Source organism: Bos indicus x Bos taurus, chromosome 18, assembly GCF_003369695.1.
Source record: "Bos indicus x Bos taurus breed Angus x Brahman F1 hybrid chromosome 18, Bos_hybrid_MaternalHap_v2.0, whole genome shotgun sequence".
Classification (NCBI taxonomy): domain Eukaryota; kingdom Metazoa; phylum Chordata; class Mammalia; order Artiodactyla; family Bovidae; genus Bos; species Bos indicus x Bos taurus.
This window is the reverse complement of record NC_040093.1, coordinates 41,602,003-41,625,724: the sequence shown is the minus strand read 5'-3', so window position 1 is coordinate 41,625,724 and position 23,722 is coordinate 41,602,003. Positions and strand designations below refer to the sequence as shown.

The window sequence follows — 23,722 nt, the reverse complement described above, 5'->3', positions numbered from 1 at the left end:
TGAGTGACGCTTGGCCCCGGCCCAGGGCGGGTGCCCTGAGCGTCCGCGGGCCAGGCCGAGCTAGAGTGTCGGCGGAAGATAATGCTGGGTGCTGGGCCGCAGGGCCTGCGGCCGGGGCCTCCGCCAGCTAGGCGGCAGCGCGACCGCTGGGGGCGGGGGACCGAGGCCGCGCCCCCGCGCCCGTCCCGCCCGCACCCTGCTGGGGGCGGCGGCCAGCCCCGAGCCAGCCGAGGCTCTTCCGCGCCGGCAGGGGCAGCAGCGGGAGCGGCGCGGGGCGGAGCGGCCAGGAGCGGCCCGGCCCGGCCAGGCGCGGTGGCGGCGGCGGCAGCGACGCCAGAGCTCGTGGGCGCCGTTCGCGAGGCCGCCGGGACCCGGCCGCAGCGCAGGGAGGCCTGGGGGCTGGAAGCCGCCGCTGCCGCCATGCCGCTGCTCTTTCTCGAGCGCTTCCCCTGGCCCAGCCTCCGCACCTACACGGGCCTCAGCGGCCTGGCCTTGCTCGGCACCATCGTCAGCGCCTACCGCGCTCTCAGTCAGCCCGAGGCCGGGCCCGGGCCCACAGAGACGGAGCCGGTAACGGCCCCGGTGCAGCCAGATCCGGCCGCGCTCGTCCGGCCGAGCGCCGGGGGACCCCGGGCCCGCGACGTGGCCCAGTACCTGCTCTCGGACAGCCTGTTCGTGTGGGTGAGCGAGGATGCCGGGCCGCCGAGGAGGAGCGAGCGGAGCGGGGCCAGGGGTGGGGGCCGCCATGTCACCCATTATCTGTGGGGGGCGTGGCTGGGGCCGGGGTCCCCTCCCTCCGGGACCCCGGAGTGTGAGGCCGGGTGGGGCGGGGCCCCGCCCGCGTACGCGCTTCCGTGGGACCCGGTGAGGGTTGGGGTGTGGCGGTGGGGTCGTGAGGGGGACCGGGTCCCCGGGGGCGGGTCGTCTTTGAGGGCCTGAGGAAGGGAGTTTGGGACGGGGTTGGGGAGGCGCAGGGGGCGGGGCGCAAGGGAACGCGGCTGCCGGCCAGGGACGGGCGGGGGGAGGAGGTGGGGGAGGGAGGTGGGGGAGGGTTGGGAATCGGGGGGGAAAGTAAAATATGGGGGGCCGAGTTGGGGTTGCGGAGGGACCACCAGGAAGTGAACTGGAAGACCTCAAAGAGCAGTCAGTTACCCGGAGTTGGGAAGGCTTTTCGGACGCGGTCAGGCAGGGAGACGCGTTTCACGTGTAAAAAGAGACAGAATTTCAGATGTTGAGCATAGGAGAATTTTGGGCATCTGGGTGTGTTTGGACGTTGTTTGGAGAGGGACCGTCTCCCACAGCGTTTTTTTTTTTTCTTTGTTCTTTATTATGTGATTGTCCTCTTTGAGTGGACGTACAACAAATACAGACTGTGCTTCCTTTCCTGCTGCTTTTACCTGGTGATTTCATGAAAGTTTCCTTTGATGTCTGAAGGCAGCCAAAACATCTGGAGTCGAGAGATGTCTCTTCATTTTAACTCAAGGTTTCTCCTGCTAGTGATCCATGTTAAAACAAGGTTTCCAGTTTGTCTGCCAGTGTAAGATAAGCAGCGTTTAGGAGGCATAAATGCTAGTTTCACTTATTAGAACAGATAATTGCAGGCGGGCAGATCAACAGTATTTTGGCTAAAGAACTTGGTTTCCACCTTGGCCTTTGAATGCCTCATAGAAATCCCACAGTGATCAGAAAAAGTTGTTCTGGGACTGAAGTCTGTCCCTAGGGTTTGCTGTGGTGTCTTGAGTCTTGTCTCCTCTAAGTTCCCATTTCGGTTGAGAGTTGGCTGTAAATGACTGGGATTAATATTACAAATATACAGAATGGTATACAGCTCATTTGTTGTAATTAATCCCACTGTGCCTCATCAGGAAGCAGTGGGATTTATGAATTCTGTGGGTGTAGATTAAGTCTCTTGGTCCTTCTGATGAGATTAGTAGAAGGCAGGGAAGGGTGAGGTTCCCTTCTTGCACTGCTGTGGAAAGCTGAACCTTACAGTAGGGAAGAAGGGAGAAGAGAAGGAACTCAACCCATGTCTCTTGTTTAATGTCTGTTAAACCTAGATTATTAAAAATCTGTTTTTTGCATTTTAATTGGCAGATAAACAAAGTAATGTGAAGAGTGCTTTTGTCAAATGTTGAGATTATAATATAGTCTTTGATGTATATATATATTTAAGTATAAGATACAAGTAAGCCTTTGAGATGGAACTGCTATAGTGTTTAACAACTACTAGTATTGCTTAATCGGAGAAGGCAATGCACCCCACTCCAGTACTCTTGCCTGGAAAATCCCATGGACAGAGCAGCCTGGTGGCCTGCAGTCCATGGGGTCGCTAAGAGTCCTGCAGGACTGAGTGACTTCACATTCACTTTTCACTTTCATGCATTGGAGAAGGAAATGGCAACCCATTCCAGTATTCTTGTCTGGAGAATCCCAGGGACAGAGGAGCCTAGTGGGCTGCCGTCTGTGGGGTCGCACAGAGTCGGACACAACTGAAGTGACTTAGCAGCAGCAGCAGCAGTATTGTTTAATGATTACTCCCCCTTTCCCCGCCCCCCGCCCCAGTCTCTTTGTACAAAACTCATTCCAGTTCCAAGGTTAGCACCTCTTCATAAAACATTACATAAACATAAAGCATTAAAGCCTGTTGATTTTCTGTGAAAATTATGATTTTTAAGAAAATTTCCTTTTCTTCCCAGCTTTTTCAGCAGAGATCTTGCCTCCAGTGAGTTTATGATTTCTTCCTCTCTGTGGATGATTTTTTTTTCCTTTCTCAGTTGATCTTGCTGCTGTTCTTCCATCTTTCCTCTGTGGTTTTCACACTTTTATCTTGGCTTTCCTTGGTTCCTCAGACCTTCCATGTGTGCATTATCAGTTTTCCTCATCATCCATTACTTAAGTTTCTGCTCTAGTAGCAGAATAGGAGTTGCAATCTCAAAAGCCTTCCTCTGAGACCTGCCGGATAGCATAATTAAGTGAATACAGGGTGGAGTCTTTGTTAAAATGGACCCTGGTTTTTTTTTTTTTTTTGCCCTGCCCAAGGACACTCATTGAGTTTTTAAAAACCAAGCAAGACAAAAACAATCAGTTGATCTTTCTGCCAGTTTGTAAAATCCTGCTAGCTATTATTTTGCATATTGATCTCTAAAACTTATTTTCATAGGGCACAGTTTAGATGAATATAGCTAGGAATATGTCTTCATTCTAATTAATGTCCTAGTGATTTTCTGCTCGTTAATGGTTGAGAAACTGATCAGGGAGAGGATGGGGTGATCAGGGAGAGGATGGGGTAGGGGGTGAAGGTCAGGTTATGTAAACCTTGCCTGCTCTATTAAGGAGTGTGAACATAATTTCATGGGCAGAAGGGTTTCAGTGGGAGTGGAGGGGAGAAGGGGCTGTCATGATGAGACGATTTCTTCAGGGGGGGACCTATGGCAGCAGTGGGGAAGATGGATTTATGTAGAATGGGAAGAGGCTAGGAGATGTAGTGACCAAAGACTCCAGCTCCGAGCAGAGCTCTCCCGGTGGCCCTCTGGCATGGATATTGAGAACAGGTTTGAGGGGAGGTTCTCAGTGTTGTTACTCTAACAAATACTCAGATTTGTCTTGATTGTTTTTTTCTCTATGTCTTTCTAGAACTTCCATTCCAGATTAGGTTTCGTTTTGTTATTTATTTCTAGGCTAATTTTACGTTGTTCAGATGTCCCTTCCATTAAAGCATCTCCTGATCCTTTTCCGTCCTCGTTTGAATTGTTCAGGTGTCTCTGGCTTTTCAACTTTGCTAATCTTACTCATTAGTTTCATTACTTTCTCCTGGTTTTTTTGATTTTTCCTGTTCCGTTCTGTTTTTTTTTTTTCTTCCACTTTTATTTTTGCTTTTAAAATGGTAAGAGCAGGAAGTGATAAAATAGAGAAATAGAAACATGGAACAAATTTTAAGGTTCTGACGATTTAATTAGATGCAAATAGAATAGCTGAAATAGAAATGTCAAAGGAAAAAGTCATCGAAAATGAAAATGGATAAAAGAGAACTGGTCACTGAGAGCAGAGATTAGCAAACCTTGTTTGCCTATTTGGCCTATTAGCTAATATTGGTTTTTACATTAAAAAAATTTTTTTTAAAGGAAGAGTATGTGACTGAGAGCATGTGGCCTACAAAGCCTAAAATATTTACTGTCTAATAGCCCATTAGAGAAAAAGTTTCTGACTCTTGCCTTAAAGAGCCCATCTTCACATAATTATACAATTTGAGAACTGAAAGTAATTTGCTAGGTTTGAGTGTTGATAAGATGAATATTCCAAAGACGAGAGAAAAATGTTAGCTCTAGAAATGTTTGGGGCAACTTAAGAAAAAGACTAAACTTGTAAATGATAGGACATAAGCCTAAATAAACAACCCAAAAATACAGGAAAAATCTCTAGAGTGAGGGGGAGGAGATAGCTGTTTAATTGCTTGTTAGATGTGTGCTATGTGCTTTATATATGTAATCTCATTTATCTCCTCAATGTTGTGAAAAGAGGAGCACAGTTATCAGTGTAATAAGGAGGGGAATGCATTATTGGCATTTTATACTTGTCACTGGGGGCCTGCAGAAAAGTAACATCCCAGTGTCGTGGTCCGTCTCTTACCCCACATCCAAGGTAAGAGAAACCCAAGTAAGATGGTAGGTGTTGTGAGAGGGCATCAGAGGGCAGACACACTGAAACCATACTCACAGAAAACTAGTCAATCTGATCACACAGACCACAGCCTCGTCTAACTCAATGAAACTAAGCCATGCCATGTGGGGCCACCCAAGACAGGCGGGTCATGGTGGAGAGGTGTGACAGAATGTGGTCCACTGGAGAAGGGAATGGCAAACCACTTCAGTATTCTTGCCTTGAGAACCCCATGAACAGTATGAAAAGGCAAAATGATAGGATACTGAAAGGGGAACTCCCAGGTCGGTAGGTGCCCAATATTTTACAGGAGATCAGTGGAGAAATAACTCCGGAAAGAATGAAAGGATGGAGCCAAAGCAAAAACAATACCCAGTTGTGGATGTGACTGGTGATAGAAGCAAGGTCCGATGCTGTAAAAAGCAATATTGCATAGGAACCTGGAATGTTAGGTCCATGAATCAAGGCAAATTGGAAGTGGTCAAACAGGAGATGGCAAGAGTGAACGTCGACATTCTAGGAATCAGTGAACTAAAATGGACTGGAATGGGTGAATTTAACTCAGATGACCATTATATCTACTACTGTGGGCAGGAATCCCTTAGAAGAAATGGAGTAGCCATCATGGTCAACAAAAGAGTCTGAAATGCAGTACTTGGAGGCAATCTCAAAAACGACAGAATGATCTCTGTTCGTTTCCAAGGCAAACCATTCAATATCATGGTAATCCAAGACTATGCCCCAACCAGTAACACTGAAGAAGCTGAAGTTGAACGGTTCTATGAAGATCTACAAGACCTTTTAGAACTAACACCCCAAAAAGATGTCCTTTTCATTATAGGGGACTGGAATGCAAAAGTAGGAAGTCAAGAAACACCCGAGTAACAGGCAAATTTGGCCTTGGAATACAGAATGGAGCAGGGCAAAGACTAATAGAGTTTTGCCAAGAGAACACACCAGTCATAGCAAACACCCTCTTGCAACAACACAAGAGAAGACTCTACACATGGACATCACCAGATGGTCAACACTGAAATCAGATTGATTATATTCTTTGCAGCCAAGGATGGAGAAGCTCTATACAGTCAGCAAAAACAAGACCAGGAGCTGACTGTGGCTCAGATCATGAACTCCTTATTGCCAAATTCAGACTTAAAGAAAGTAGGGAAAACCACTAGACCATTCAGGTATGACCTAAATCAAATCCCTTATGATTATACAGTGGAAGTGAGAAATAGATTTAAGGGCCTAGATCTGATAGAGCCTGATGAACTATGGACTGAGGTTCGTGACATTGTACAGGAGACAGGGATCAAGACCATCCTGGAAAAAGAAGTGCAAAAAAACAAAATGACTGACTGGGGAGGCCTTACAAATAGCTGTGAAAAGAAGAGAAGTGAAAAGCAAAAGAGAAAAGGAAAGATACAAGCATCTGAATGCAGAGTTCCAAAGAATAGCAAGAAGAAATAAGAAAGCCTTCCTCAGCGGTCAATGCAAAGAAATAGAGGAAAACAACAGAATGGGAAAGACTAGAGATCTCTTCAAGAAAATTAGAGATACCGAGGAAACATTTCATGCAAAGATGGGCTCGATAAAGGACAGAAATGGTATGGACCTAACAGAAGCAGAAGATATTAAGAAGAGGTGGCAAGAATACACAGAAGAACTGTACAAAAAAGATCTTCATGACCAAGATAATCACGGTGGTGTGATCACTCACCTAGAGCCAGACATCCTGGAATGTGAAGTCAAGTGGGCCTTAGAAAGCATCACTATGAACAAAGCTAGTGGAGGTGATGGAATTCCAGTGGAGCTATTTCAAATCCTGAAAAATGACTCTGTGAAAGTGCTGCACTCAATATGCCAGCAAATTTGGAAAACTCAGCAGTGGCCACAGGACTGGAAAAGGTCAGTTTTCATTCTAATGCCAAAGAATGCTCAAACTACCGCACAATTGCACTCATCTCACACGCTAGTAAAGTAATGCTCAAAATTCTCCAAGCCAGGCTTCAGCAATACGTGAACCATGAACTTCCACATGTTCAAGGTGGATTTAGAAAAGGCAGAGGAACCAGAGATCAAATTGCCAACATCCACTGGATCATGGAAAAAGCAAGAGAGTTCCAGAAAAACATCTATTTCTGCTTTATTGATTATGCCAAAGCCTTTGACTGTGTGGATCACAATAAACTGGAAAATTCTGAAAGAGATGGGAATACCAGACCACCTGACCTGCCTCTTGAGAAACCTACGTATAGGTCAGGAAGCAACAGTTAGAACTGGACATGGAACAACAGACTGGTTCCTAATAGGAAAAGGAGTACGTCAAGGCTGTATATTGTCACCCTGATTATTTAACTTATATGCAGAGTACATCATGAGAAACGCTGGGCTGGAAGAAGCACAAGCTGGAATCAAGATTGCTGGGAGAAATATCAATAACCTCAGATATGCAGATGACACCACCCTTATGGCAGAAAATGAAGAGAAACTAAAAAGCCTCTTGATGAAAGTGAAATAAGAGAGTGAAAAAGTTGAGCTTAAAGCTCAACATTCAGAATACTAAGATCATGGCAACTGGTCCCATCACTTCATGGCAAATAGATGGGGAAACAGTGGAAACAGTGTCAGACTTTATTTTTGGGGGCTCCAAAATCACTGCAGATGGTGATTGCAGGCATGAAATTTAAAGACGCTTAACTCCTTGGAAGGAAACTTATGACCAACCTAGATAGCATATTCAAAAGCAGAGACATTACTTTGTCAACAAAGGTCCATCTAGTCAAGGCTATGGCTTTTCCAGTGGTCAGGTATGGATGTGAGAGTTGGACTGTGAAGAAAGCTGAGTGCCGAAGAATTGATGCTTTTGAACTGTGGTGTTGGAGAAGACTCTTGGGAGTCCCTTGGACTGCCAGGAGATCCAACCAGTCCATCCTAAAGGAAATCAGTCCTGGGTGTTCACTGGAAGGACTGATGCTAAAGCTGAAAGTCCAATACTTTGGCCACCTGATGTGAAGAGTTGACTCATTGGGAAAGACTGTGATGCTGGGAGGGATTGGGGGCAGGAGGAGAAGGGGACGACAGAGGATGAGATGGCTGCATGGCATCAGCACCTCGATGGACATGAGTTTGAGTAAACTTCAGGAGTTGGTGATGGACAGGGAGGCCTGGCGTGCTGTGATTCATGGGGTTGCAAGGAGTCGGACATGACTGAGCAACTGAACTGAACTGAGTGTCCTTAAAAAGAGGACACTGATAAAAGATGTGTTTGTGTGTATGTGGTCGGGGTGGGGGATGGGAGGTAGGTAGTTTTTGGTGTTAAGTAGGAGACTAGGTAACATCCATATCCGTTGTATCCTTGAAATGGTTCCTGGGAGTTGAATGGCATTTTGTCACAAGGTCATAAATAATGCCCTATTAAGTGAAGTCGCTCAGTTGTGTCCAACTCTTTGCAACCCCATGGACTGTAGCCCACCAGGTTCCTCCATCCATGGAGTTTTCTAGGCAAGAATACTGGAGTGGGTTGCCATTTCCTTCTCCAAAGGATCTTCCCAACCCAGGGATCGAACCTGGGTCTCCTGCATTGTGGGCAGACGCTTTACCGTCTGAGCCACCGGGAATGCACCCATTGGTAGCCAGCATTTTATAGAATCAGAAACACCCGCAGGGTCACACAGTGATAAACGTGGCCAGGCTGTCTCTTAGCACCTCTTCTCTTCCTCGCAGACCAGCCTGCCTCATGACTCAGTTTCTGTTTCTTCTACGTGAACAGTAGAGCCGTTCTGGGAGAAAAGTTTTCTTAGGGGGCCTTTAGAGCAAAGGGAATTATATTAAGCCCGATTCAGTAGGGGTTCCTTGGGTCATTACTTCCTGGTCTGTTTGGTTAAGACTACTCAAGGACTAGCAAAACTTGTTTTTATTTTGTATAGACAAGAAAAAATAAAGGCATTTGGTGAGATTTTCAAAAAATAATAAGTTTTTTTTTTTTTTTTTTAACACTGCTATAGATAGAATCTTTTCTGAAGTATTTTAATATAGTAGAAATACAGTGTGTTATACCAGGTTAACTTGTGACTTAGGCTGCCCAATTTGGGTTTGTTACTTGTCTGTCTCCCATGGTACAATGAGAAAAGTAATGTGAAACTTCAGAACTGATCAGGTTAGATTCTAAACTTGAATAGATTATTTTTTTTCAATAGATTCTTAACTTAAAAAAGTTAATAAATGATGTATGCTCATGGTACAGAAGGCAGAAGGTGCACAAGTGATGTGTACAAAGAAAAGTAAATCTCCCTCTCCCTCTTACCTGCCTCCCTCCCCTGAAAGTGGCCCTTACCAGTTTCTTGTAATTAGTGCTGGTGTTAAGTAGAAAATTAAGAAATACCCAGATTGATCAAGTCCTTGACGCAGTTCGCATTAACATATTATACACACATATATAGTATGTATACAATATGGTATATATGTTGTTGTTTAGTCACTAAGTCATAGCATAGTAAGAAAGTAGCATAGTAATCACATTTCTACACTTTGCTTTTTTACAGTGAGCAAGTTATCCTGAAGGTTCTGTATAATGCTAGTAAATGTAGAACTGCTGAGTTAGTTTTCCTGGCTTCATTGTATTCCATTGAATGGCTGTTTGTACACTTTATTGAACTGTTCTCCCTAATGGCCATGTAATTGTTTTCCGTTTTTCTGGTGTTATAAACAGTGTTCCGGTGAGCTCCTTAAACTTATTTACGTGGAAGTTTGGATTCTGCCCACAAGGGAAGATTGTAGAAGGAGGTTAGTGCTTTTACTGTGGTCTGTAAGGAAGAAGTTCAGACTAGGCCTGTTGAAAGTGAGTCTCATTTTGATTCTTGAAGGTGAGAAGGTTTGTCATGGTTTTATTGGTTTAAATATGGACTGGAGTGTTGTTCCTGTAAGAATATCACTGATGACCTAGTGGGATCTGATTTGCAGTTTGCTTTTAATTTCATATGGGAATATAGCTGATGTACAGCGCTGTGTTTCATGTGTACAGCTAAGTGGTTGTTATACATTACATATATCCCTTTTTTCATATTCTGTTCTCATATAGGTTATTACAGAATATTGAGTAGAGTTCCCTGTGCTATGCAGTAGGTCCTTGTTGCTAATCTGTTTTATATATAGTGAAAGTGAAAGTCACTCAGTCATGTCCAACTCTTTGCGAGACTATACGGTCCGTGGAATTCTCCAGGCCAGAACACTGGAGTGGGTAGCCTGTCCCTTCTCCATTGGATCTTTCTGACCCAGGAATTGAACTGGAATCTCCTGCATTGCAGGTGGATTCTTTACCTCAACTGAGCTATCAGGGAAGCACTTTATATATGGTAGTGTTTATATGTTAATCCAGGGATTTACTTTTAAATGAAGACAGCTTGAATTATGTTTCTTCCTGTATTTTCAAATTTTCAAGGCTCTGTCAGTTTTGAAATTTATATCTGTATTGGAATGACAGTATGTGTGAAATTGACATTTTTTTCTGTAAGTAGAAGAGAATTCTTCAAGAGCCAGGAATACCAGACCACCTGACCTGCCTTCTGAGAAATCTGTATGCAGGTCAAGAAGCAACAGTTAGAAGTGGACATGGAAAAACAGACTGGTTCCAAATTGCGAAAGGAGTACATCAAGGCTGCATATTGTCACCCTGCTTGCTTATTTAACTTATATGCAGAGTACATCATGCCAAATGCTGAGCTGGATGAAGCACAAGCTGGAATCAAGATTGCCGGGAGAAATATCAATAACCTCAGATATGCAGAGGACACCACCCTTATGGCAGAAAGCAAAGAGGAACTAAGAGCCTCTTGATGAAAGCGAAAGAGGAGAGTGAAAAAGTTGGCTGAAAACTCAACATCCAGAAAACTAAGATCATGGCATCCAGTCCCATCACTTCATGGCAAATAGATGGAGAAACAGTGGAAACAGTGTCAGACTTTATTTTGGGGGGCTCCAAAATCACTGCGGATGGTGACTGCAGCCATGAAATTGAAAGACGCTTACTCCTTGGAAGGAAAGTTATGACCAACCTGCTGCTGCTGCTGCTAAATCACTTCAGTCGTGTCTGACTCTGTGCGACCCCATAGACAGCAGCCCACCAGGCTCCCCCGTCCCTGGGATTCTCCAGGCAAGAGTGGAGGCAACCACTGGAGTGGGTTGCCATTTCCTTCTGCAATGCATGAAAGTGAAAAGTGAAAGTGAAGTCACTCAGTCGTGTCCAACTCTTTGCGACCAACCTAGACAGCATATTAAAAAGCAGAGACATTACTTTGCCAACAAAGGGTCTGTCTAGTCAAGGCTATGGTTTTTCCAGTGGTCATGTGTGGATGTGAGAGTTGGACTATAAAGAAAGCTGAGTGCTGAAGAATTGATGCTTTTGAACTGTGGTGTTGGAGAAGTCTCTTGAGAGTCCCTTGGACTGCAAGGAGATCCAGCCAGTCCATCCTAAAGTAGATCAGTCCTAAGTGTTCATTAGAAGGACTGATGTTGAAGCTGAAACTCCAATACTTTGGCCACCTGATGCAAAGAACTGACTCATTTGAAAAGACCCTGATGCTGGGAAAGATTGAAGGTGAAGGGGACGACAGAGGATGAGATGGTTGGATGGCATCACTGACTCAATGGACATGAGTTTGGGTAAACTCTGGGAGTTGGTGATGGACAGGGAGGCCTGGCGTGCTGCAGTCCATGGGGTCACAAAGAGTCAGACACGACTGAGCAACTGAACTGAACCGAGGTGTTTTAAAAGCCCTTTTTCATGATCTTAAAATCTTTAGTTACTTCCAATCTTGTATAGCTTTCACTTTCATATCAAGTTCACAAAATATTATCTTTTTCTTTTTTATGTAAAATCTCTTCCTAATATCAGTTTACTAGTATCAATCTCTTTTCCCCTTCTTAGCCATGCTAATTTTCAAATCTTCCATTTATATTTAAAATAGAATTGATTATCTGCTGTTGATGGAACTATCAGAGACTTTCGCCTTTTTTTTTTTTTTTGGTAAATCAGAGTTACAGAGTTTTTATACCTTATTTTTGAACTTAGGACAACTGAAAAAAAAAGTTTTCACTGAGAAGTAATACTTTATTGCTTATTTTGTACCCCAGGGTATGTGAGAAAGCTGTTTAGGTTAGAGAAATGGTTGAGTGACCCTAAATTTGATTTCTCCTGTTGTCCTCAGGAGAGCAGCTGGCTTGGCCTGTTAGATGTTAACCAAGTTCTGTGTCCTGTAGATCCTAACAGCTCTTTGAGTGCAGGGTCTAAATCAACCTCCTTTCTTTTAACCTCCCACATACCTTTAACATGTAGGTGCTAAATATGTTGAATTTATTTCTGCATTTCATATGCCTACCTGCAAAAACAGGAAGACTTTTTAAAAAATTGTGTTGTGATTAGGCTGAGAATGGGTGTTTGGCTGATTTTAAAAATCCAGTTCGGCTGGGGCATATGGCATGAGGGACTGTGGTTGTAGTTTTGTCTTACAGCATTTTTTCCTTAACTGACATGATTGGGGTTCCCACTGACGGATTTAGAGCACAAGGAAGATGAGCCTTTTAAACATCTATTTCATCCCTTAAAATTTAGTATTCCATCCAGTTTGTTGGAATGTTTTGAATAGGGCTGTTCCACAGTACTTAAGGAGGTTAGGATGTTTTGGATAGCTAATTTCGGGTTTTTTTCTGGTTATCTGAAGAAATTAATTACTGGAACAGTTTCATTTTTCAGCACTATTTTTGTTTTAGTTCTTTGAAAATACATCCCATACTTCCTTGTCCCATTAGACAGGCAGAATGTAACTAAACATAATTTATTCTTTTGTAATGAATCAGGGCTACCATTCATGATACATAATGCATCAGGGTTACCAAAGGGCTGGGTAATGTCACGTACAAAGAGGAACCTGAAGAGGTCCTAGGGAGTTTCCTTCCTTATATTACCCTCTTCTGTCACCTTCCTTTATTTACTCATTTTTAAAACATCGTTTGCTTCTTTTAGAAGTAGAGGGACGGATGGCCTGGGAAGAGGAATCTGGCACCTCCACCTTCCTGTACACTTAGTCAAAAAAAGATTGAAGTAGTCTTTTCTGTCGTTGGTGTTCATTTTCATCTGCTCTAACTAAAAGTCCCCTGTACAGTTCTGCATCAAGGTCCTTTTGGCTTTTTCAGATTCTTTGGTTTTAAAAATCACTGGAGCATCAGTAAGGTGGTGTGCCAGACTAACTTCTGAGTTGGGGCAGCCCGCAGTTTCATTTGTGAGCATTAGGTCTGTTGTTTAGGCGTGAGGGCTTTCTTCATCACTAAGGAAGTTTTCCGCTTGCTGGTGAAGAAGGCCTTGCACTGTCTCTGGCGTCTCATGGTCGCAGTTCTCAGCTCCTCCTGCCGGTTTTCTTCCTGCTTTCTTGATTTTGCTCCCCCTCGAATGCCCCAGAACCTTTCCTTCAAGGCCAACACCAAGCACAGGTATCTTTTGTCCCATTGCAGTATATTTGAAAATGTGTATGTTTTTGATTCTCAGTTCTCCATGATCTTGTAGACTCTTTGTGACCATTCACCCTCTTCTCCCTATTTCCTGTTTTTGAACAGAGCAGTGTAGGAAGTTTGGGTGCTGGACTTTTACTGTTCAAGATAACAACATTTTCTGGAAAAGTTTTCTTCTAGATTGTTCAAAACCTTAATGTGAGAATTGATATGCCTTGGAGATACGGTTTTCTAAGGTATATACAGTTCTACACATATAGTACAGAGTTTACGCTCGATTCAGTTAAGACTGAAGGGGATGCTGGCCTTCTGAAGGGTACACATTGGGACAGGGCTCTGTAAGTTAACCACCAAGCTGGTACTTTCCCTCCCCACTCCTCATCCATACCCCCACCACCCATAAAAATGTGCCTCTTCACATGTTACTGATCTTGTACTGGTAGAAAACTGGAAAGGTTCAGTCATTAGAAATGTTGGCTGAATCCCCAATAGAAAATTTTTAGAGCTGCATTTATTTTGCAACAAGAGGAAATAAACTTCCTTTCTTTGGTTTGTGTACAGGTTCTAGTAAATACTGCTTGCTGCATCTTGATGTTGGTGGCTAAGCTAATCCAGTGTATCGTGTTTGGCCCTCTCCGAGTGAGTGAAAGACAGGTAAGTCCACACAGCAAGGATGCATTCTTGTGATTAGATTAAAAAAACAAAAACTTTCTTGGGTATAATTTCAAACTTACAGAAAAGTTGCACAAATAGTATGAAGAACTCCCATATAGATTTTATCCAGATTCAGTTATTAACTTTTTGCCCCATCTGTTCTAACATTCACCTTTTATCTATATATAAATATCTATATCTATATATATATTCACCTTTTATCTATATATAAGTATTTATATCTATATACATTCACCTTTTATCTACATATAAATATCTGTATCTATTCACCTTTTATCTGTATGTTTTTTTCTGATCTGTTTGAAAGTAAACTGGGGCATCATATAGAACCTCAAATAGTACAGTATATGTTTCCTAAGAGCAAGGAGCTTTTCTTACATAACCATAGGATCAACATCAGGAAATTCAGCATTGGTAAAATACCTCATGTAGTCCACAGTCTGTATTCAGTGTAACCAGGCTGTCCCAGTATTGTTCTTGATTGCTATTTCGCCATGACATTTATGAGGTAATTCTGAAAGAAGCTCTGACTTTTTTTGTTTGAATAATCGTATATATATCATTCTTTAGAATATGGGTACTTTTCCAAAGGAATTTACTGAGAGATTTTAGTTTTTCCCTTTGGAAAGGAATATTAAGATTCCTCATTTTGCAAATCAATGTTCAGGTGAGATAGTCTGACATTTGAACATTATTCTCAGAATGTATGTATGAGCAGGATGTGCTTTCATTAAAGAATTAATGCCACGAACATACTGTGCAGATTGGCAGTTCCCCAAAGGATTTTAGTGGATAGAGTGTAGAATGGTGTGTTTTAAAGTAAGACTTCAGAACTGGCCTTTACAACAATAACATATGAACAGAACTAGGTTGTACTTTGTCTTATTCCAGTGGTAAGACACAAAAACCTACTGTCCATACATTAACAGTACACAGTGGCCTCAGCCCTTACATATCCTTTTCAACCCAAATCTCTTGTTATCAAGTCAGCTGAGGTCCTGGGCAGAGTTAAAATGCAGTTACTGTGTGATTGATCCCTTGGATGCTGTGAAGAGCAGGGCTGTTTATTTTCCCCCCAGTTTTTCATTAGTGAGTATTGAGCACTTTCTGCAAAATATCAACTCCAGAGGTCTCCCAGATGGGATTAATAGAACATTTTTTTTGGTAGCATACAAAAACTTTAAAAAAAAAATTTTATTTAATTTGCGTATTTGGCTGCACCAGGTCTTAGTTGTGGCATGTGGGATCTAGTTCCCTGACCAGGGATCAAACTTGGGCCCCCAGCCATTGGACCGCCAGGGAAGTCCCCAGAAGCTTTCTTTGATGCTTCTGTTTTCAAGTAAAACTTTGACTTGTGGGCCAGAAATCAGTCAGGCCAAGCAAGCCATCCAATTGTTGGTGGATTGTTCTGGCACCAGTGGGCCTTATGTACCACTTTATGTCTCCTAAAATGCTAAATACCAGTTCAGAATTTACAGAAAATTCACCTTGAAGTATTACAGAGATTTTTTAAATACCTGGCGGTAATCATAATTGGCACATTTGTCGCTCATCTCTTTTTTCTGTATAGATCACGTCTTTCATGTTGTTCTGTGATGACCATTTTTGACCAGTGTCACCCTGCAGTATTTACTAAGCACTGTTTTGAGTTAGAACACTACAGAGTTGACATGGGTTTACTCTCTGGGTGCTTAAAGTTGAAGAAGTAAAGTAAATACTAGGCACAAAGACATTGAATACCTAAAATGGGACAAATATTAAACTGTTAAGTGGCGGTGTAGAGCAAGGATTTTTTTTTTTAATGCACTTAATGCCTACTGTGGCATTTGTCTAAAAACAATATATGTATTAACTTACTTAGTTCCCCCAACAATTCTATGAGATATATGCTATTGTTATAAGATCTGTCTTATAGATGGGAAACCAAAGCATGGGGATGGAAACCAAAGCCACATAGGAAATAGATGGTGGAATGAAGGTTCAGAACCAGGGCACAGAATGTTCTAGCTTCACCTCATGCTTCCTGCCCCAGATCTGGAAACAGACATTCACTAAGGATTCCTAGTTTATTTTGTTCTCTGAACAAAGGGTATCTAGGCACAGTACAGTGTTTTAAAGTTCTCAAAATAACTCTTATTTTTAAATAGTCTTGTTATCAATGTGTTCCACACATGGGTTCAATTATTTCTGTTTTTTTTTTTTTTTCAATTTTGCTTTTCTTTCTGTTTAAAATTTTGAATTTGTGAAACGTTTACACAGTTTAAAAACTTTATATAAAAGTAAACTTAGGAGCTGTGTTTTCATCCTTCTCCTCTGCACTCAGTTCCACCACTGTGCTTGATGGTGCTTTTTAATATCTGTTGGGTTGATGCTCCTTGTTGCCCTTCTTTTTTTTCAGGACGGTAAATATTTTTAAAACTGCACATTCTCAGTGTAAGAAAGAGTACAGTGAAGCAGATACACTTATGTGGGCGTGTACATTTATAATTAGAAACCATAACAACATCCATAACCTTTGATTGCTGAGAAAATAGAATCTTGTACAAAGATATTCATTGCAATATTTTTTGAATGGTGAGAAAACATTTCAGTGACCATCTGTAACCCTAAAGTGGTCCATTCAGACAGTGCTCATTGGCATCAGTGTTTTACATTTAGGAAGAAAATTGCATGAAAATCTTAAGGCATCATTTTTGTTTTACCTTTGTACTTTTTCATACATTATTGATTATGGCTGGAAAATTAGCATATGTTATTTTTGAACCTGAAGGATGTTTAAAAAAAAAAGAATGTCTAATCTTTTGTTTTAAGAATTCAGAGAGCAGAAGTAGTAAAAATGATCCTTGTAGCTGTCACCATTCTTTTTTATTCTGTGTTTTATTTTGTTATATAACATATATTATTAATATTATACTAAACTAATATTATTACACTCTTAAATGTCTAAAATTTCATAACTGACTGAGGAATTCAATCCAGAATCCATAGATTACTTCCTAGATGTCTTACCTTTGTTCTTCACAGGGCTCATTTCTCTCTTTGCCTTTGGTTTTGTCATGGACAAGCGTTAGAAAACAGAATAGAATATTCTCTCCTCCTCAAAAGCCAGCTTACTGTCTCTAGAACGGATTAGGTGTAATGGTACTCACCTTTACAAATATTTTTCTTTTTAGCACCTCAAAGACAAGTTTTGGAATTTTATTTTCTACAAGTTCATTTTCATTTTCGGGGTCCTGAATGTCCAAACAGTGGAAGAAGTGGTCATGTGGTGCCTCTGGTTTGCTGGACTAGTATTTCTGCACCTGATGGTTCAGCTCTGCAAGGACCGGTTTGAATATGTGAGTTTTTACCCAAGCTCTTCTTTTCCTGCTTAGGCATACACGTGGCAGGTCTGAGTGGTGTCATACGAATGAGCCGTGACATGAGTGTGCAGGACGGCTGTCCCACGGAAGGCTCCTGGCTCAGGCACCTCCTGCCTGTTTCTTGAGGAATTTTCTGCAGCAGCCAAGGCATGCAGGGGCAGTGTCCCCTCAGGAGGCTTTCTTCCCTCCCCAGTAGTGTTACATGACAGCCCATGTAGGGTCAGTTCACCTAACACAAACTGTTTTGATCGGAGTGAAAGGGAAGCTTAAACTGAAAAAATAGCTGATCTCTTCCAGATGCTTTCTAATCTCCTTCCGTTTTCTCCCTTCTTACTCTGGCCCCTGGGGCTACTCTTTCTGACTAGTTTATGTTGTTTCCACCCCCGGGCCAGTGCTGAAATAGCTCCCTTTGGTCCCTGGAGAAGGGAATCCTTTTCTGTCTGGGTAAAAGTTCTGCCTTTTGGCTACAGAGTTGTGCGGGAGAATCTTCATTCCTGAGTGCTCCCTAACTAATCTCATAGATCCAGAGCCAGTGGGCACCTGTGATCCTACTGCTCTGTGCAGCCCACCGCACAGTGCTCTTTGCCCCCTTCTTTACACAGTCTTCATGGACCATGGTGGTCCTTGCACCTCTCTGTGAGCTGATCTCAGTTCCACAGCCTTGAGCTGTTTGAGAATTCAGCCCCCATCCCGGGCCATGAACGGTGCTGCTTGTCTCCCCAGCTGGTTTGGTATCTACAGTTCCTGCTCAGGAGTCACAGCTCCAGACCTCCCCTCCAAGCTGTTGCCTCTGCTTGTGTGCCGTTAATGCAGCACGACGATAGTGGGCCATCTTCACGTGGAGTACACTTCAGTTGTCCCAGCTGTGAACAGGCTAGGAATGTCCCCCCAGGTGACTTTGAGGGGTCAGGATTAGAGCAAGATTGAGAAAGAGCACGACAGAACATGGTGTTGCCCAGAGTCCTGTTGAAGCCAGAGGGAGAATGACAGAACTCTGGCAAGGTGCTTCTAGAGGCTTGTAACCCCACTGGTAGGAGGATTCTTGAGAATCTGAGATGAAAATATCATGTATATTGTTATGGTCCCTAAATTAAATGGTGAAGATCTCAAGGTATCAGCGCATACTCATATTGAGGTTGGCTGGAGAATTCTGGCCATCTGGTAATGGTAATGGTTCTGTGCAGACGTCCCAACAAAGACACCAAGATTAACCTTGAGTTTCTCAGTCAGGTTTAACCCTGCCATGCTGAAGAATGAGCTTCTGTCTTCTGTTTTGTCCTTCCAGCTTTCTTTTTCTCCCACCACCCCCATGAGTAGCCATGGCCGAGTTCTGTCCCTCCTGGTCGCCATGCTGCTTTCCTGCTGCGGGTTAGCAGTCGTCTGTTGCGTCACAGGCTACACCCATGGGATGCACACGTTAGCTTTCATGGCTGCAGAGGTAAGATACGGACATTGGCCTTTGCTCTGGTTGTGTTCCCGTGTATTTCCAAGGAAGCTAGAGGGCGGTTGACAGATTACTTTTCACCCATGATGGATAGCTGGTCTTTGATTTTAACAAACATTTTTGGAGTTCCTTTGTTTTAGATTGGGTTCTGGTACTGAATGCTTCTATGTATGTTCTTTCATGTAATCCTTGCTACAACCTAATAAAAAGTACAGTTGACCCTTGAACAACGTGTGAACTGTGTGGGTCCACTTATATGTGGATATTTTTCAGGAGGAAATACTACCCGGTCCCTGGGTGGTTGAATCCACAGATGCAGAGGAACTGGATATGGAGGGCCAACGATAAATTACACACTCCTCTGTTGCCCAAGGGTCAGCTGTAATTATTTTTGCCAGCGGTTATACATAGTGCTTACTGTACACTGGGGATTGTTGTAAATAACTTACATGCCTGTTTATGGATGGGAAAATGGCATGGCAGCTGAACTGCTAAAAGTTCCAAAGTGGTAAAATTAGCATAATCCAAGGTCTATGACTTCAAAGTGGGAAAGATTTTCTCCTTAAGAAGTAGTGCTTGGTAACAATAGGGAAATACCCTGTAATTGGTTTGGAGGAGGAAATGGCAACTCACTCCAGTAATCCTGCCTGGGAAATCCCGTGGACAGAGGGGCCTGACCTGCTACAGTCCAGGGGGTTGCAAAGAGTTGGACTTGGCTTAGTGACTTAACTACCACCTGTAATTGGTTAGTTTAGATAGGCCATAAATTAAGATTTTACAGAATAATACAATAAATATGGAAACTATATTCATTATTTTCAGAGAATAATCTGAGATATTCATGTATATTTAAAATGTACTTTTAAAAACCTTTCTGAAAATACCAATTTCTATTCAGTAGAAATCAGATTATTTGAATGTTCTTTCTTTTCAGTGGCTATATTTGCTTTTTTTTCAGGCCAAAGGAAAAACACTTTTATCTTGTCCATAATTGCTATTAATGAAAGAATGAAATAATAGATATCTAGTATCACTATCAATAGATGGCTAATATCAAAACTGTGAGTTTAAACTGCTAATTGGGAATTTGTTAGAATAGGATTAAAATTTATTTTGCTTAATAGTGTTCATTTTGGAGTATAATGTAGTGTAAGTACATTGTTTTCCTTTTTTGTTTCTTGAGCTTTTAATTACTACTAGGCCAAACTTTAAAAAAGGTATACCTAAAAATAAAGATGCTTAAAATAGGTCTATTGGGTCATGTACATATTTTTATTTTAGGTCATTAAGTTCTTAAGATACATTATCATGTTATAGATTTGATATTTTGAACTAAATAATTTTTTTATAGTGTTTCTCTTCTGTGCAGAATATTTTCTATTTGTAAATGAAAGTTTTCCAATCTCTAAGAATGTTTATGTTTAATTCTCCTAGATTAAGAGGAAACTTTTCTTAGCATCAGTTTCTATAATACAGAATACTATGAAGGTCTTATTTTGTTATTGATTTCCTGCTTTCGGTTTTCTTCTGTGTCAGTGAACAGGGTGCAGAAGGCATTTTGCAGCAAGCAGGGACTCGCAGATTGTCTAGGATAGTAGGGTCTAAACCTCACCTTGGGTATATGGTCACCAGGTCTTCAGACAGCCTCTTCGGGTTATCAATTACAGTGACTCGGTGCTGTACAAAATGGAAGTGATTGTCAAACTCAGTGACCTCAAGATTGTGGAAGGCATCCCCAGGAGCTGGACAGGTGTAGTTGGTTGTCACCTATTAACAGGAAAAGGCTCAATAAAAGTTGAGTTTCTAGGTCATGAGAATATTGCATGGAAATTTGAAGCACATGAACTAAAATGGTTGGTAACTTGCTTTTTTTTTCTTTCAGTTTTAATGAGATATACAGTCTGTATAAGTTTAAGGTGTACAACATAATGATGATAATAATTTGTGAAATGATTATTACCACAATAAGTATCCTCTTAATTCCCCCAAAATGTTTTTTCCCCTGTGATGAAACTTTTTTGGGCGTCCTCTCTGCATAACTTTGAAGTACACGATACAGCGCTATTGCCTGTAGTCATGTTACACGTTACATCCCCGTACTTGTTTACCTTATAACTGGTAGCTTGTGACTACCATCCTCCAAGTCCCCCTCACCCCTCCCCAGCCATTGAACAACCTGCTTTTTAATTGAACTGAGAAATGTTTGTCTTTTATCATTTTGCAAAAATTAATTTGGTCTGAACAGTCCTAAACTTTACTAAAAGGAAAAAAATCTCTCTTTTTTAAAATAGTCTCTTCTTGTGACAGTGAGGACTGCTCATGTGATTTTACGGTGAGTAGAAATTTGGGAGGGAGGTGATGGAGGTCTACTCGTACAGTTGATTTTAAAGTATAACATGTAAAAAATTTGTAAAAATATGACTCTAGTGTATCCTATTTAAAACAAATTCAGTTGTGACAGTAAATCATTAACGTGACTCTCCTCTGTCCGTGGCAGATACGTAATCCACCTCTGGGACCTCAGCCATGAAGGGACATGGGAAGGAAAGGGGACGTATGTCTACTACACAGACTTTGTCATGGAGCTCACTCTCTTGTCCTTGGACCTCATGCACCACATTCACATGCTGGTAAGTTTCCCAGAGGGAGCTCCAACAGAGAGAGCTAAGGTTTTAGAATCAGGAACTCTGTTTTGTACAGAGTTTAATAAGTGAAACATTTGTGGATGACCCACTTAAAAGACTATAAAAATGATGCAACTGTGCCCCTCCCCTTTTTTTTTCTTTCTGGCCAACGGGTGTAAAACAGTGTGGAACAGCTTTGGTGCCCAGCTCAAGAGGTGTTTGCTGTCCTCCCAGGAGACTTAACTCACTCTGCTGACCAAGTCAGTAGATAATTCTTTTAGCATGGTATTAAGAGAATTCCTCTCCTCATAGATTCTGTGGCTTCTGATATTTAGCAGTTACTTTGTAGGTGGTAAAGGGGACTCCCACAGTGTTAGCTGCTTCATGGATGCGTAAATGTTCCATCTTTGTAATTAAAAGCAAAGTCTTTATTCTTAATTTCTCCTACTTCATTGTTTGCATTTTATTTTGGTGTGCAAGAAATCACCATGTTGAAAACCTGCTTCCCTGGTTAGCACTTCAGTGATCTCAGAATGGTGAGAATCATCATGTTTGGTGGGCAATTTGTTTATATCATAAGCCGGTCAAAGTAGCATTTAAAAATTTGAGAGTTGAACATAGCACATTTCTAAGTGTACTTTTTAAAAATGACTTTGAAAACGTACTTAAAAAAAAAAAAAGCCCCCCCCAACAAATGTCAAAAGTTAAGTGTTGACTTTTTTTTGTGGTTACTGCTTCTTTATTTATTCAGAGCCATGTATTCATCATGTATCGGGCCTATAGCTTAGGTTTTTGTAGCTGTTGTATTATGTGCATCTTCCTGTGCTAGCAACATTTCTTCTCAATCATTTTGATACCTTTAAGATAAAAATTCCACGACAGGGTATGATGATTTGATTGAAATGCAGCATACAGCACTGTTATGACTCGTTATCATGTCGTATGTTATATCCCCACTAAGTTTTTATCTTACAACTGGAAGTTTGTACGTTTTGACCACTTTCCTTCCTTCAGTCCCCGACCCCTAGCCATTGAACACCCTGCTCCCATAATAAGGGTATTTAGATTTTATTCAGTTGTTTGCCTCTTCACATCTTTACATAATTTTTTGGTCACATGTTAGTTTTTTTTGAAGTACTTTTTTCCTCTTTTCACTTAAAATATTATTTACCCATATTATTAATCTTCAAAATGTTATATATAAAATATAATAGGATATAATTATATTTTATGATACATATAATGAGTATACAATATTACATTATGTGAGTTCACAGTATAACTGTTCCCCTACTGGGCATTTGGTCTGTTTCCTGGTTTTCTGTTTTATAATTGCATGAATGTACATCATTTGGCATAAAGCTTTAAACTTTCTGATGAGCTCCTCAGAACAGATGGCTGTGGATGGAATGACTAGGCCCCAGAGCATGGGCAGTGTTGAGAGTCGTGAGAGGAATATGCGCATTTGCTTCCCCAGTGGCTGCTCCTGCTCACCTTTACCCACGACTCAGACCTTCCGTTGCTTGCCTTGCCCCTTGGTGCTAGCCAGTTTGCGTTGACCTTTATTGTACATTTTATTCTCTGTCCCTCTCATCAAGTTATTTGGCAACATCTGGTTGTCCATGGCCAGCTTGGTCATCTTCATGCAGCTGCGTTACCTGTTTCATGAAGTACAGCGTCGCATCCGCCGGCATAAGAACTATTTGCGAGTGGTCGGAAACATGGAAGCCAGGTGAGTCAGCAGGTTGATGCCGCCCATGTTGACACATTTGCGATCTTTCATAATAACAGATCCCGGGTTATATCCCCGCTTTTTTCAGCTGTTAATGGAATCGTGAAAAGTGCAGGCTCGGGAGTCAGACTGCCTAGATGTGAAGCCCACTTAGTTACCGTGTGACTCTGGACAATTTACTTACCTCCCTGTGCCTGGGTTGCTTAAGCCTAGGGATAATAACAATACCTTCTTCCTGGAATGTTGGGTGGATTCAGTGGGATAATGAACATAATATACTGAGAACAGTACTGGGTAAATATTAGGTTCTTTTATTACATTGTTATTTTTATCATCATTATTATTAAATGGAAGTCTCCTTGGGCTTCTGCTCTTTTTATTCCTTACACATGCATGCTTACATACACACACAGACACACACAAACACACATTCTGTCTCTCACACTCTTAACCTCACTGAGGTTGTTCACTTGGCATCCTGAGGCTAAACCAAGCCTGAATGGTGTGAGCTTAACAGGCATCCTTTTTGTGTCCAAGGGAGCAGTTTGGCTCTCTGAGGTGTCTTAACTCCTCTAATCTACCCAGAAATGTGCGCTCATGTCATCACTAACGAGGGCCGTCGTGTTACGACACAGTCGGTTTCTGTGTATTGGTTTTCTGCTGTTTGATGATCTCTGGAGAGAGCATGGTTGTCATGGTTTGCGTGGGTGGAGATTTCATGGTGAAC

At 42.0% G+C, this 23,722-nt stretch overlaps 1 protein-coding gene across 1 annotated transcript in view; it reads left to right on the top strand.

The window, feature by feature from the left end:
- The first annotated feature begins 214 nt into the window (after window positions 1-214).
- The window catches only part of AMFR (autocrine motility factor receptor), a 45,620-nt gene continuing 22,112 nt past the window's right edge, over window positions 215-23,722 (top strand). The window contains exons 1-7 of the mRNA XM_027516506.1: window positions 215-681; window positions 13,720-13,812; window positions 17,007-17,171; window positions 18,481-18,633; window positions 20,931-20,971; window positions 21,137-21,269; window positions 22,862-22,995. Of these exons, the coding sequence (XP_027372307.1) occupies window positions 421-681; window positions 13,720-13,812; window positions 17,007-17,171; window positions 18,481-18,633; window positions 20,931-20,971; window positions 21,137-21,269; window positions 22,862-22,995 (980 nt within the window). The 5' untranslated portion in view covers window positions 215-420. The remainder of the gene's footprint in view (window positions 682-13,719; window positions 13,813-17,006; window positions 17,172-18,480; window positions 18,634-20,930; window positions 20,972-21,136; window positions 21,270-22,861; window positions 22,996-23,722) is intronic.